This window comes from Prionailurus viverrinus, unplaced genomic scaffold, assembly GCF_022837055.1.
Source record: "Prionailurus viverrinus isolate Anna unplaced genomic scaffold, UM_Priviv_1.0 scaffold_48, whole genome shotgun sequence".
In the NCBI taxonomy this organism is placed as follows: domain Eukaryota; kingdom Metazoa; phylum Chordata; class Mammalia; order Carnivora; family Felidae; genus Prionailurus; species Prionailurus viverrinus.
Window position 1 is genome coordinate 1,734,058 of NW_025927611.1, and position 13,611 is coordinate 1,747,668.

At 47.2% G+C, this 13,611-nt stretch overlaps 1 protein-coding gene across 1 annotated transcript in view; it reads right to left on the reverse strand.

Moving 5' to 3' along the window:
• Positions 1-3,163: 3,163 nt before the first annotated feature.
• Positions 3,164-13,611, reverse strand: part of GYG2 (glycogenin 2) — a 30,598-nt gene continuing 20,150 nt past the window's right edge. Inside the window, exons 9-11 of the mRNA XM_047847382.1 lie at positions 9,227-9,331; positions 7,735-7,842; positions 3,164-5,021 (exon numbers count right to left, since the gene is read on the reverse strand). Coding sequence (XP_047703338.1) covers positions 4,860-5,021; positions 7,735-7,842; positions 9,227-9,331 — 375 coding nt within the window. The 3' untranslated portion in view covers positions 3,164-4,859. The remainder of the gene's footprint in view (positions 5,022-7,734; positions 7,843-9,226; positions 9,332-13,611) is intronic.

A 13,611-nucleotide genomic window follows, 5' to 3' on the forward strand; every position in this document is an offset into this window, starting at 1 on the left:
TGGTAAAGCCTGATTCACAAGAGTATGAAGTATGATTTACAAGAGTAAAAGAGCGTAAGACTGGCTGCCAGGGTCTGGGGGAGACGGGGAGGGGGGTGGTCGGAGGGCATGAGCTTCCAGTTGTAACAGGTCTACGTTGTGCCCGCCTCACGGTCCACGTAGATTATAGCTCCTAATACAGTGGCATATACTTGAACTCTGCAGAGAGCAGATGCTTGGTGTCCTCACCGCGCACACAGGGCGCGATCTCAACTGCAGGTGGCAGCTGGGCTCATTTCACGATGGACACGTGCATTGAATCGTCACGCTGTCCTCCGTCAATGCATACAATTTGATGTGTCACTTCTACCCCAAGAAAGCTGGGAAATAAATGCTTACATTTTTTTTAATGTTTATTTATTTGTGAGAGAGAGACCGAGCATGAGCAGGGGAGGGGCAGAGAGAGGGGGAGACACAGAATCGGAAGCAGGCTCCGGGCTCTGAGCTGTTAGGACAGAGCCGGACGCGGGGGTTGAACTCACAAACTGTGAGATCATGACCTGAGCCGAAGTCAGACGCTCAAGCGGCTGAGCCCCCCCAGGCACCCTTGGGCGATAGATGTTCACAAGCTCCCCAAAAGGCCAGCACTTGGCCGGGGGACCCAGAAGGGACCCAGCGAAAAGGAGAGCTCAGTTTCCCTTTCTCGAGGAGGATGTCGTGGGCAGGGAGCGTGTGTCCACTTTCTCATCTGCGAAACAAGACAATCCCAGTGGACACCCAATCATGCCCCCCCCCCCACCCCAGTCCTAATCGTTTTCCAAAGCTCAGGGGTTATCAAAGCGCCAGTGTCCGATTTCTGTAGCCATTAATTGTACAGCCTATTTGGGATTGCGTTGCCTCCGGGGACAGCCTTCCGATATGGGAGATAAAAGTATGTTGCCTACTCTTCTCAAAGATTATTTTGGGGCTGCTAGTAACACACCGTGGGAATAAATGTCATAAACGAGAGAAGGGAGCAACCCAGGCCGGCAGGCTCACACCTAGTCTCTACCGTCCTAGCCTCTACCTCAGGGCCTCAATATGGCTGTAGCAGCTCCGGGCAGCACATCAACATTCTCAGCTGCAGGAGGAAGGGTATTCCTCCCAGCTGAGTCAGCCGTTGTGAAGGAGATTCTGCAGAATTCCTAACCCCAGCCTCCGCCGATCACCCCCCACCCCCTGATCCACAGAAGGGGTGCTTGTGCGGCTCAGGTGGTTGGGAATCTGGATTTCGGCTTACGTCATGAGCTCACACGTGGTGAGTTTGAGCCCCGTGTTGGGCTCTGTGCTGACTGTGGAGCCTGCTTGGGATACTCTGCTTCTTGTGTCCCTCTCTCTCTGCCCCTCCCCTGCTCTCTCTCTCTGTCTCAAAAATAAATAAACTTAAAAAGTAGCTTAAAAAGAAGGAACAACTCTGGGAACTGAGAAAGTGGGCTTTCAAGTGGGCGCTTACTTGCCCCGGGGAAATTCAGGGTTAATCTCGTCAGCCTATAGGGTGGCCCATCTTTACGGACGTGACCAGGGTGTTCGAAACATCATTTCATTGCCCAGTTACTGATTCAGCAAATGTAGAGTTTCCAGGTGGCTTCTGAAGATCTGAAATTTCTGCAAGAACCCTCCGCCCCGGGCTTTTCTTTTCTTTTTTCTTTTTTTTCATCCTTTATGACTTTGTTGTGAGTCAGAGTTGTTGAGTGAAACACAACACAAAACACCAGTCACTGCGGATTTGCATTATCTTACTGGATGCAAAACCAAGTCAGATAAGATAAGTCTTGTAAATGCAGCAGGGAGGGGGGCGGGAGGACCGCGGGGAAAGACCCCCGGGGAAGGGAGCCGCCCACCGACCCTCAGCCCCAGGACGGAGTTCCACGGGATGCCTTCCGGTGGGGGCTGGGGCCCTGGAGAGACAGAACAGACCCCATCTTAATCTCCAAGGTTCCTGTCTGTTGACTTACACTGAAACCTTGGCCACTGGCCTAACCGGTTAGACCGGCTGTGGATTCAGTCAGTGCCCCGGAGGCCAGACACACCTCTCCCTCGAATGTTTGCTCCCACACGCCCAGCTGCTCAGTCTGCAGACACAGCAAACGAGGCTCTTTGCACAGGCTGTTGCTGAACCCCCAGGGCTGGCCGTCCCTCCGCCTCACCTTTATGCAAGCTCTGCCTGTAAACAGCCAATGGGGCGTCCATACATTTAGACATTTAGACACTTCATCTCTCAACAGAAGAATGGACTCACAAATCCACCAGAGACCCACATGTGAAAGAGAAATCTGCCAAACCTTCAGGAAAACAAAAAAAAACTCAAGGGAAGATCTTTATCATCTTCCCTTAGAAGAGACGTTTTAGATAAGACACCTAAAGCCTGAGCGTTTAGCAAAATTCAAAGCCCGCGTGCTTCAAAGAGATGAACAAAAGAACAGATAAGCCACTGGTTGGAGGGAAGCATTTCCAAATGAATACAACTCCGTAATAATAGAACCATAAAATGTAAACACACACACACACACAGCCAACCCTCCTTCTAAGTACCAAAATACTTGTGATGGTATAGGTCACATCACATCTCTTGGGGTCTCAGCGTATACAATTGTGTAGTCCCGACATTACATAGCACAGATTCGGGCACTGGCTTTATTCAGGTATACATTGTATTATACCTCTTACGTGGATGTTTTGTAGAAGTCTCCGAATGTTTTTGAACTTAAGCACATGTCACAGTGCCTGCCATACAGAGAACTTAATAACTAGGAAGGAAGGAAGGGGGGGAGGGAGGGAGGGAGGGAGGAAGGAAGGAAGGAAGGAAGGAAGAATGAATGGGTAGGTGGGTGGGTGGATGGGGGGATGGATGGATGGATGGATTGGTAGGTGAATGGGTGGGTGGATGCACGGGTCCGTGGCTGGACGGATGGATAAACTGAATAAATTAATGAATATGTGACATTGAGAAGCAATGCTAGGAAAATGGGCAGCTTCCATAGAGAGACCTTAGGGAATTTCACACACTGAGAAGTAAATAGTTATATGCATTTTACTGCTACTAGCAATTCTGAAAAAAAAACAAACCAAAATTGGTGATTTAAATTGGTACAACACAAAGGCAACCACATCCCTTCCCGCTGTTACATATAAAATATTATTCTGCTGCTCACAACATGCGCGCACACACACCAGAAGGGACACCATATTGCTGTTTTAAATTTTTAATTGAAATGCGTGAGCAGACCAGAATGCGTAACAGAAGTCTTCGTCGAGCGTGTATCTTAAGCCAATGAACCACTGTCCAGAAACAGGAGTTCTCTTCCCCACAGAAGCTACGCCAGACTCAAATATTCATCATCTGGGCTCTTCCTGAAGTATGTCAGACTTGGGCTCCTGTTCTTTGTAACCCAACACCACAGCACAGAGCACCAGTCTTTCCCCAGAATAACTGTACCGTGTTACTCGGACGGCTGAGTACCGTCCCAACCCAGTCCCTCTAAGGCTATATCCCAATGGCTATCTTCAATTAGCCCCGGGAGCATCCTGTGTGTGATGTCAGCCAAGACTGCCTCCCAGAGCTGAAGGAAGCAAACCCTCCGTCACTCACATCGTGCAAAAGCTGTCACCACAACGGATGTCACGGACGCGCCCAGATTCCCCTAGCCAAGGGCTCACCTGCTTGACAGGATGGGAACTCTGGCCAGACACACCCACCGGGTTATGACATAACCATCACCACGTGGTCCAAACCGGTCTACCAGACCCTTCGATGCTCCACAATACGTGCAAGACAAACCATTCTAACTTTTAAAACGTCACATTTACCTCTCTTTAGCTCAGCGATGCCCGTCGTTAATTATGATCATGGTGGCCACAAGCAGCGACCCTGTGAGCTGTTCCAACACGCGGCATGAATTCACAAAATTAGGACACTTCTGAAGATGAGGATTTCTCCTGGAAGAAAGCTTCCAGTCTCAAACAACTGAGAACTGTCCCCAAAACAGCGGTGTCGAAATGGTTTGGGAACATGCTGACTTGACCCGTTATTCAGGCTGAGGTAGTGATATCCGGCAACGAGCAGTCACGTGGGACACACCACAAATGGATCTGCCTCTAAACAAGGAGAAGAACCTCTGGAGATTCTCTTAGCGTGAGCAAGGTGTCGCCAGAACCACCTGGACTAAACCCTTGGTTCTTCCAAACTGAGATGACGCTCCCTGCCGCAAGCCGGCTAGAATCTTCCTTCCACATCATCTCCAGCGTCTCCCAAATTGGGCGTCAGTCAATGGCACGTGGCGGTCCAGTTGGGTTTTCCAGAAGAGAAACAGCTGCGGTGTTTCTCAGACGCGCTCTGCAAAGTCTACGTGAGACTCACCCTCAAGATGTCTGAACGTCTACCTAATCCTCAAGGAAAGGACTTTCCATCCTCGAGGGTTCCTGAACGGGTATACCGGTGTCATTAGCTTCGGGGCAGAAGACAACGCGCAGTGACGTCTAACGCTACGTAGGACAGATACGGTAGCACCTGCCCAAGGCAGCATCTCGGAGCTCCTTGGGGCAAGACCAGGGAGCACGAATAAGGGTCTACCAGAAGTTTATTGCCGCTCCCATCTGCTGAAAGTGGGGGGCAGCCAAGAAGGCATGGAGAGCTTGGATCGGCAGGGGCGGCGGGGAGGGCTTCAAGCTGGGTTTTGGATGGTCTACGTTATTTTGTTGAGGCACTCAGGCTGGTCAGCCCTAAATAGAGGCACATAGTTGAACACCTGTTCCCTCTGAAGGGCCGGAAGGAGATGTCCAGGCAACGGGACCATGCAACAGCACCGTCTATAACCACACACGGAACAACACAACCGGTCAGGTTACTGCAGAAACCGGTCCAGCTTCTCCTGGATGCGGGCGAACGCGTCCTTCCCCATGTAATCGATGCGTCCCTCCTCCCAGTGTCTCCTTTCCTCCTCAGGACTCAGGGCCTTGACCTTCTCTTCGATGGAAATCTCGAAAACGGAGACGGCCAGGTCAACCTGGGGAAGACAAAGAGACAGGAGGCGGTCTTTGGAGCCATCAGCGGCACAACATGCCGTCCGCTTCAGCGACTGGTTCTACGAATGACTCTCCGCTCTTTGGAACCAAATACGTGCTGCGTTTCACACCATACTCTTAGAAGAAGATGGTTTTGCTGGCCACGTTTTGTGAAGTCTTATAAAGTATCATTGTACTTGGGTTCACTTTTTCGTAAGAGGTGTTTCAATTTCTAGCCACTGAACCTTTTGAGACACACACCTGTCCTGATTTAAGGCTTCTACCTGCCCCAAACCTCAATGTTTTGAATCACTTGTATATAATCAAACTACGTGAAATCAAGACGATGTTCACCATATGTGAATAAAGCCTATAGTAGTTTGGACGGCCTGGCAAAGCCATCGAAATAATAATCCCAGTGGTTTTCTGCTCGCAAACGGTAGGGTTTCTACCTTCTTAAAGCAAAAAACTGAGACAACATATAGATACACACGTGTGCAAACACATACACACACACCCCTTTTGTGTGGCACTCAAATGGGTCAACAAAACTAGCAAATATGTTTGCTTTGAGAATTTCTTACCAAGAATTAGAAAAGATGTCTACAAATTTGCATGTGGTAATAATACACACACACACACACACACACACACAGACGCTAAAGGTGACTCGGGTATTCCCCAGACACTATGTGTCAACGGGATGATATTAGATGCCAAGTGTCTAAATTCGAATTTAGATGCCGCTGGGGGTGCCTGGGTGGTTCGGTCTGTTAAGTGTCCAACTGTTGATCTCAGCTCAGGTCATGATCTCACCGGTAGTGAGTTTGAGCTCCCAAGTCGGGCTCTGGGCTGACAGCGAAGAGGCTGCTTGGGATTCTCTCCCCGCCCCTCTCCTGCTTGCACTGTCTCTGTCTCTCTCAAAATAAATATTTTATAAAAAAAGAAGATTTCGATGTCAGTGGGCTATGGTACTCTGTACTCCATTTGCAACCGGGTTTTTAAAGAGTTTGTACGGAAAACGTTCTGTTTTCTGCCCTTGTCCCCATGTGTAGTGTTCAGGCCATCCTACTGGTCAAGGAAACAGCAAGAGTGGGAAAGAAAAAAAAAAGGTCTTTTCCAGAATACCTTCTTTTCTCTGTGAGCCCTTGGATTTGGTCCCAGCGCATCTCTGGGAACTAAAGCTTTCTGGAAATAACAGGACCCATAGCACACATGTCACACTACGCCAGCACAAAACAGTGTGCTGACTGCATCACCCGTGATAACCAGAGAAGGTGCGTATCTGAGAAAACCAGAAAGCCCCCTGATTCTGTGACACACGGAATGATACGAGATACTGAGCATCGTCCCAGAAAGTGAATGCGCCCCAGTGAAGCCAGGCACTAATCACGGACTCTTGCTGACCACTCCTAGGTCTAATTTCCACCCCCATTCCCTGCTCAGAGAAGGCAGTGAACTCACCTACGGTCCCAAACCCACCACCCGGCTGAGCTGTTACATAAGGTCCTCCGAGCAGCACTCCCAAACCACATTACCCTCTAAACACTATTCGTCTGAATCACAGAGCTTCAAAGCCGTACTCCCGGAGCTGAATAGGCTCACATTCCACATCCTTCCCAGCAGAACTGAAGAGACACCATCACCAACCGCTCTAGAATGAAGTTGAAAGTAGCGTATTTGGCATTTACTACCTTCACATAAAGGGAGACAGGGCGTTCACGTTTTCTCCAGCGCTAACGGCTAGTAAAGGCTTTGTGCCGACTGTCCTCCGTATTGTATGGTCAGCCAGATTCCAAATATTGCTATGAACTAGATATCTTTGTTCCCCCAAATTTCTATCAACCCCCAATAGGAGGGTATGAAGACATGGGCCTTTGGGAGGTGGTCAGGTCATAAGGGTGGAGTCCCCATGAATGCGATGAGCATCCTTATAAAAGGGACCCCAGAGGGCTCCCTCGTCCCTTCCGCTGTGTGAGAGCACAGTAAGAAGACAGACGTCCATGAACCAGGAAGTGGGTCACACTTCCATCCTGGACTTCCGCCATGCACAACTTTGAGAAAGAAGTGTACCCTGTGCGTCAGCCCCACGGCGTATCGTATTTGGCTATGGCTGCTCAAACGTACTCAGGAACACGTTCAATATAATCATTAGAGGCTCAACGCCCAGCTCTAGAGCCGTATTAACTACTCCTTAAAGACCAACAGGTGTCATTCAATGGCTGTTAGAAAAAAAAAAAATTAGCAATTGCTTTCACTAAATATATGCACAGAAAGAAGAAAATTTAAGAACAGAACGTTCTGAAAGAGGAAGGAAAGCAGTACATGGGCCATTTGGATCAGAAGGCTCACCCCCAGATTTTTCTGCTTTTATCCACTTCCTTTGAGGCAATGGCTCCCTCAGCATTCGTTCCCACGCTCGCCATACAGAAAAACAGAAAAGCCCCCGATGGTCAATGAACTTTTGCAGAACGGCGTTTAAAAGAGAGAAAGGCCATCGTGGTTAAGGATGGAAAAGAAAGTGACCACAAGCAACCCAGGCAAGTGCTGCAAAGGACAAGGACGCGGATCAAAAGCACCAAAGAGGCTGGTGGAGTCTAATTGCCAGAAAGTCAGGATGGAAATTGATATAGCGGTTGGTGCGTGAATATGGCTGGCTTCAACATGGCGGACGGCATCCACCAGGAGTGCCGGACAAGACAATTAGGGTACCACCTCCAGAGCATCCTGAGGACTGGGGTCCCCGGTGACATCCACAGGGGGCTCCTGGCTCGGTTCCACGGTTTCCACAGACGGGCCACTTTCTGCTTTATCCGCAGGCCGCTAGAAACACAACCAGGCCATCGTTAGTCTGTGGACGGCTTCAGGACAACTACAGCCTTAACCACGAGGACAGAGAATCTTTGCCAGGGGAAAATAAAATCAAAGGCACACATTGTGCTAAATGGCCTCTTCTGCAAAGTCTAGAAATGTGGGCTCCACCACTCCCCACCTTCTCCCCTGACACCCACCATTTCTCGCACAACACAAGATGCCGCAAGTTCTTACGGGATGTGCCAAAGCTAATTTTTCAGACAGGGATTCAATTATAGTTCACCCCCGAGCAACACGGGGCTAGGGGCATTGACCTGCACACAGTCGAAAATCCACGTATAACCGTGGACTCCCCCAAAAGGTAACTGCTACTAGTCAACCAGTGACCGAAAACCTTACCAATAATATAAAAAGTCAAGTAACACGTTTTTCTTTTGCATGTTCTATGTATTATATACTGTATTCTTACAAAATGTAAGCTGGAGAAAAGCAAATGTGATTAAGACAATCGTTAAGGAAGAGAAAATACATTTATGGTACCGTACTGCATTTACTGAAAAAATCCGTGTACAAGTGGACCCACGCGGTTCAACCCCGTGCCATCCAAGGGTTGCCTACAGGTTATACCAAATACCCACAGAAGCATTTTACTAAGCTCGCCTCTCAGGCAGCATAGCAGCCTCTGGGTTCAATCCTCTGATGATGCAAGCAAATGACAGCCCAGATTCACGAGGGCAAATTTAGACAAAAAACGGGTAGGACTCCTCATCCTTCAATACTGATATTAAACGTGGGTCCAAAATCGTACCAAATTTTTTTATTTAAAAAAATATATAGGGGCGCCTGGGTGGCTCAGTCGGTTAAGCGTCCGACTTCGGCTCAGGTCATGATCTCGTGGTTCACGGGTTTGAGCCCCGCGTCGGGCTCTGTGCAGACAGCTTGGAGCCTGGAGCCTGCTTCCGATTCTGTGTCTCCCTCTCTCTCTGACCCTCCCCCCATTCATGCTCTGTCTCTCTCTGTCTCAAAAATAAATAAACGTTAAAAAAAATTAAAAATATAAAAATAAAAATAAAAAATATATATATATGGGAGAATATACGTCATGGTGATGTTACACCTTTGTCGTTTCTAATGCTTCCTAAAGGAAAATGGAGTGACCAAATGGCCGACAGGAAACAGAAAGATGGAGGAGAAAAAAAAAATCTGAACAGATGACCAGGTCCTTTATAGACTAGTCACCACACAACGTATTTGAGGTGAGGTAAACCATTCAGAAAGGTCATGGGACGAAGAAGAAAAGCATGGGGAATCTTTGGTATTGACAGACACAGACACATTGAGAAAACAACACTAGGAGACACAGATGTGCGTAAGGAGTACAAATGAGGTGTACCGAGGAGGTCTGGGTCTCTGTGGAGTCTGCACATTGAGGGGAGGGTGGTGATAATGGGTCACACCTCACTCCAGCGGAAGTCTCAAGTTCAGGCCACCCTATCGTCTGTTATAAAGAAAGAAAGAAAAGCAAATTAGGTCAGCCCTCCTGCAGGTATCTGAAAACACCCAATCTCTTTTTTTCTGCATCCATGATACAAGGGCAGCCCGTTAAGGAAGACGTGTGGGACAGACGCTGCTGGGTTCAACGATGCCTGTGTCTACTCCTCAGTCTCGGGCTCACGCGTCCCAGCCTCCTTGCCCCTAGGTGGAGCCACACAAGGACTTCTCACCCACACGCATGAGATCTAATGTGACTCACCTAGAGCAAGGCGGAATACACATTCCTTAACCTCTCCACTCCCAGGTCAGGTGAAGGCTATTTCAACTGGGGTTCCACCAGAAAACAAACCCCGACCAAAAGTGATTTGAGTGACTATTTTCTCACTTCTTCCAAGGATGGTATGCAGCCAAGATCATTCCAGGTGTACGAGAGACAGCATAACGCATTGTGTTCAATGGCTGGCTACGACAGAAGATCCTAATTGTCCCTCAGGGAGTCACGGCAGAGAAGGGATGTCCTAGAAGACGCTGGACCAGAATAAGAGGAGGATCCTGGACCCCTGGATGACTGCATGGAGCCACACATATCTTTGTCACCACAGTTGACTAGGACATGGGCACAGAGTTTTCCTCATTTGGGGATGTTTGTTACACGGCAAGCCTGACCAATTCACAATCGGGAAGCAAGCTTGCACCCACAGGCTGGGGGCCATAAATGCTCTGAAGGCTTCTGCAAGACTAAGCTAATCAGTCAGCCACAGCGACTAGAGAACGCCGAGTATGTGCCCAATTCTCTGTGCAAAAACACTGCGAAAATCACGCAGGTGGACTGGGCTGAGCTTGTAAGATGAATATTATAAATACACCTGGCATTTTATTTCCCCTTGAGGCAACCAAGAGGCTGTCGAGAAGAATCTGGGCAGACATTTTAGCAGTGTCATGAGGCTGAGGACCCCATAAATGATGAGGCATCCAAGAGGGACCCTCAGAACGCCACAGACTTTCACATGGGACCACACTAAAAGGAGGGCCAGAAACAGCGACTCTTACAAACACAGAAGCCCGATTTCACACCAGCTCAACCCCTCATAGGGTGTGGGCACACCACCTGTATGAAGACTTCCCGCCAGGAAAGATGAAACAAAACAAAACACAATGCTCTCTGGATGAGGATAATATGATTCAGAGCTTCCAATGACCCCAGCAATTTTTCCATGTACAATGAATGTCTTGAAGGCTATTCAAAATCAACTAGCATCGAGCAAAACAAGATCAAATGAATGAAAAGCAAGAGGGAAAAAAATCAAACCACAAGAACATGGGGCGCCTGGGTGGCTCAGTCGGTTGAGTGTCCGACTTCAGCTCAGGTCACGATCTCGCGGTCTGTGAGTTCGAGCCCTGTGTCGGGCTCTGGGCTGATGGCTCAGAGCCTGGAGCCTGCTTCTGATTCTTTGTCTCCCTCTCTCTCTGCCCCTCCCCCGTTCATGCTCTGTCTCTCTTTGTCTCAAAAATAAATAAACGTTAAAAAAATGTTTAAAAAACCACAAGAACATGAAATCCACACATATGACTTATCAGACACGCACTATAATCAATAATCAAGTCTAAAAAATACTTTAAATGAAATAAAGGGGGAAATTAGAGAATTTCAAAGGAGTCCAGAACTGTCCTATTAAATATTTTCTGTTTATTGGAATTAAAAACACAGTAACCAGGGCGCTTGGGTGGCTCGGTCTGTTAAGTATGCAGCTTCAGCTCAGGTCATGATCTCATGGTTCGTGGTTCAAGCCCCGCGTCAGTCTGTGCACTGACCGCGTGGAGCCTGCTTGGGATTCTCTTTCTCCCCCTCTCTTTCTGCAGCACCCCCTCACTCTCTCTCTCTCTCTCTCTCAAAATAAGTAAACTTAAAAAAAGCTCACAGTAACTGCAATTAAGTGTCCAGGATATGGGTTTAACAACTGATTAAACACAGCTAAAGAAAAGATCGGTTAACTGGAGAACAGGCCAGTAGAGTGAAGCATGGAAAGCCAGATGGGAGGGAAATGTAGAGAAGTGAGTCACAGATACAAGGAACATCATAAAAAGGCATACTAAAGATCTAATTACAATAACAAGAGAGTAGGTGAGTGGGGAGAAGGAAGGAGAGAAAGAGGGAGAACAGAGAAAGACAGAATGCTCAGAAGGAACGCAGGGTCAAGGACTGCTACAAACTCCAAGGAGGACAAACACAAAGAATAAACAACCCAGAGCCATCGTGAGGAAACAGATAACCAAAGCCCAAGAGACAAATCTTACAAGCAGCCAGAGCAAAGAGACAAATTGCCCTCAAGTGCAGAAACAGGATGCTGGAAGACGGACTTGTTAAGAGATCATGGAGGTCAGAAGACTAAGAAACAACATTTGTAGGGTGCCCTTGTGAAACTACCTGCCAGGGGAGAATTCAACATCCAGTAAAATACGGCCTAAAATGAAGGTACATAGTACATGTATGAATGACATTTTAAGAAATTACTATACAATTTTTCACTTGCAGATGATGTGATTTTGCATGTCGACTGACCCAAAGAATCGAGGCAGAATCTGTTCGTGTGTAAAAATTTAGCAAGGTAGCTGGATTTCAAAACTCAAACGTATTTCTATACACCCACATCAAGTAGTAAGAAAATTAGTTTTACAATGATACCATTTATAGTAGCCTCAAAACACACCAAAAATGAGGAATAAGTCTAGTAAAATGTATCCAAGATCCCTACCAAACAATTTAACATATTGACATAAAATAAAGAAGATCTACCTAGAAATATACTATGTCCACAGAATGGAGGGCTCAACACTTTGGAGATATCAGTCCTTCTAAAACTGATCTGTAGGTTCAGTGCAATCACAGCTGAAATTCCAGAAGACTTTTTTGTGTGTTTGTTTTCCAAGACACTGTAAAGCTGATCCTAATATTCACAGGGAGATTTAGAAGAGGCAGGGAAAGAAGAAAAAAGTTGAGGTACTTGTATGACCAGTAATAAGACTTATTTTAAAGCCATGGTCATCACGGCAGTATGTTACTGGTGCAAGGAAGGGAAAGATAACACAAAAGAATATAGAATCGGAAAACAGATCCATCCACAAATGGGCACAGGAATGATGGCAAAGGCAGCATGACAAAGCAGCGGGAAATAACAGCTTTGTTGTTAACCTGTGCTGAGTTCATTCTAGATCCACGTGTGAGAGTAATGAATGTTGACCCCAAGCCCATTCCTTACCCAACATCCACTGCAGGTGGATTATATACTTACATATAAAAAGAAGACACAATACAAATTCTGTAAGACATGCAACGTCTTCATCACCTTAGTTTTGGGACAGGTTTTCCTGAACGGTGAATAAAACAGACTCTACATAAAGGAAAAACTAAAACCTGGCTAAACTAGGAATTTCTGGGCATCAAAGGATGCCATTTGGGGACTGAAAAGGTAACAGAGTAGGAGAAAGTATTTACCGTACTACTGGAAAAGAGCTTGTATCTGGAATATATACACATTGTTAAAACTAACTTTAAAACAGGAGACCCTGGAGGAACAAAAAAAAATGTTCAAGATATTTGAACGAGCATTGCCAAAAGCGTCACAGCTTGATAAGCACCCACAAACTGGCTCATGTTAATTCAGCTTCATCTGATACATGCACACTAAAACCACAAGGAGACGCCCCACGTGCTCACTGGCACGCTGGAAGGTTGCTGACGAGGTGAAGCCACCAGGACTCCCACTAGGGGTGCCGCCACTTGCCAAATCCTTGGCAGAATCTACTAACACAAAAGGGTACATAAAAGCCTACCCTTTGATCTAACGACCCTGCCCCTAAGTATCACCTCACCAAAAACGCACGGGTGAGGGCAACGCCAGGCACGCACAACGTTGTTCCCAGCAGCGTTATCTGTATCGCCCCAAAGGGTAGTATCCATCAACGCTAGAATCAATATATCATGTCCTCCTACAATTTGACACCATGCAACCCACAGAATAAACGAACTACTGACTCACTCTGCAAGACGGAAGGATCTCATAAATATGTCGCGTGAAGGAGACCAGACTAGAAAGAACATACTGTAGGATCCCATTTATAAGGAGCTCAAGAGCACTCACAAGTAAGTGGTAATGGTGGGCCAAGGTCAGGGTAGCATTTTCTAGTGACCGGGAGGGTGAAAGGGGTCTTTTGGGGTGAATTTTCAGGTCCGGATTGTGGCTATTTAGAATTTTTTTCACTCTGAAAATGCATCAAGGTATATAC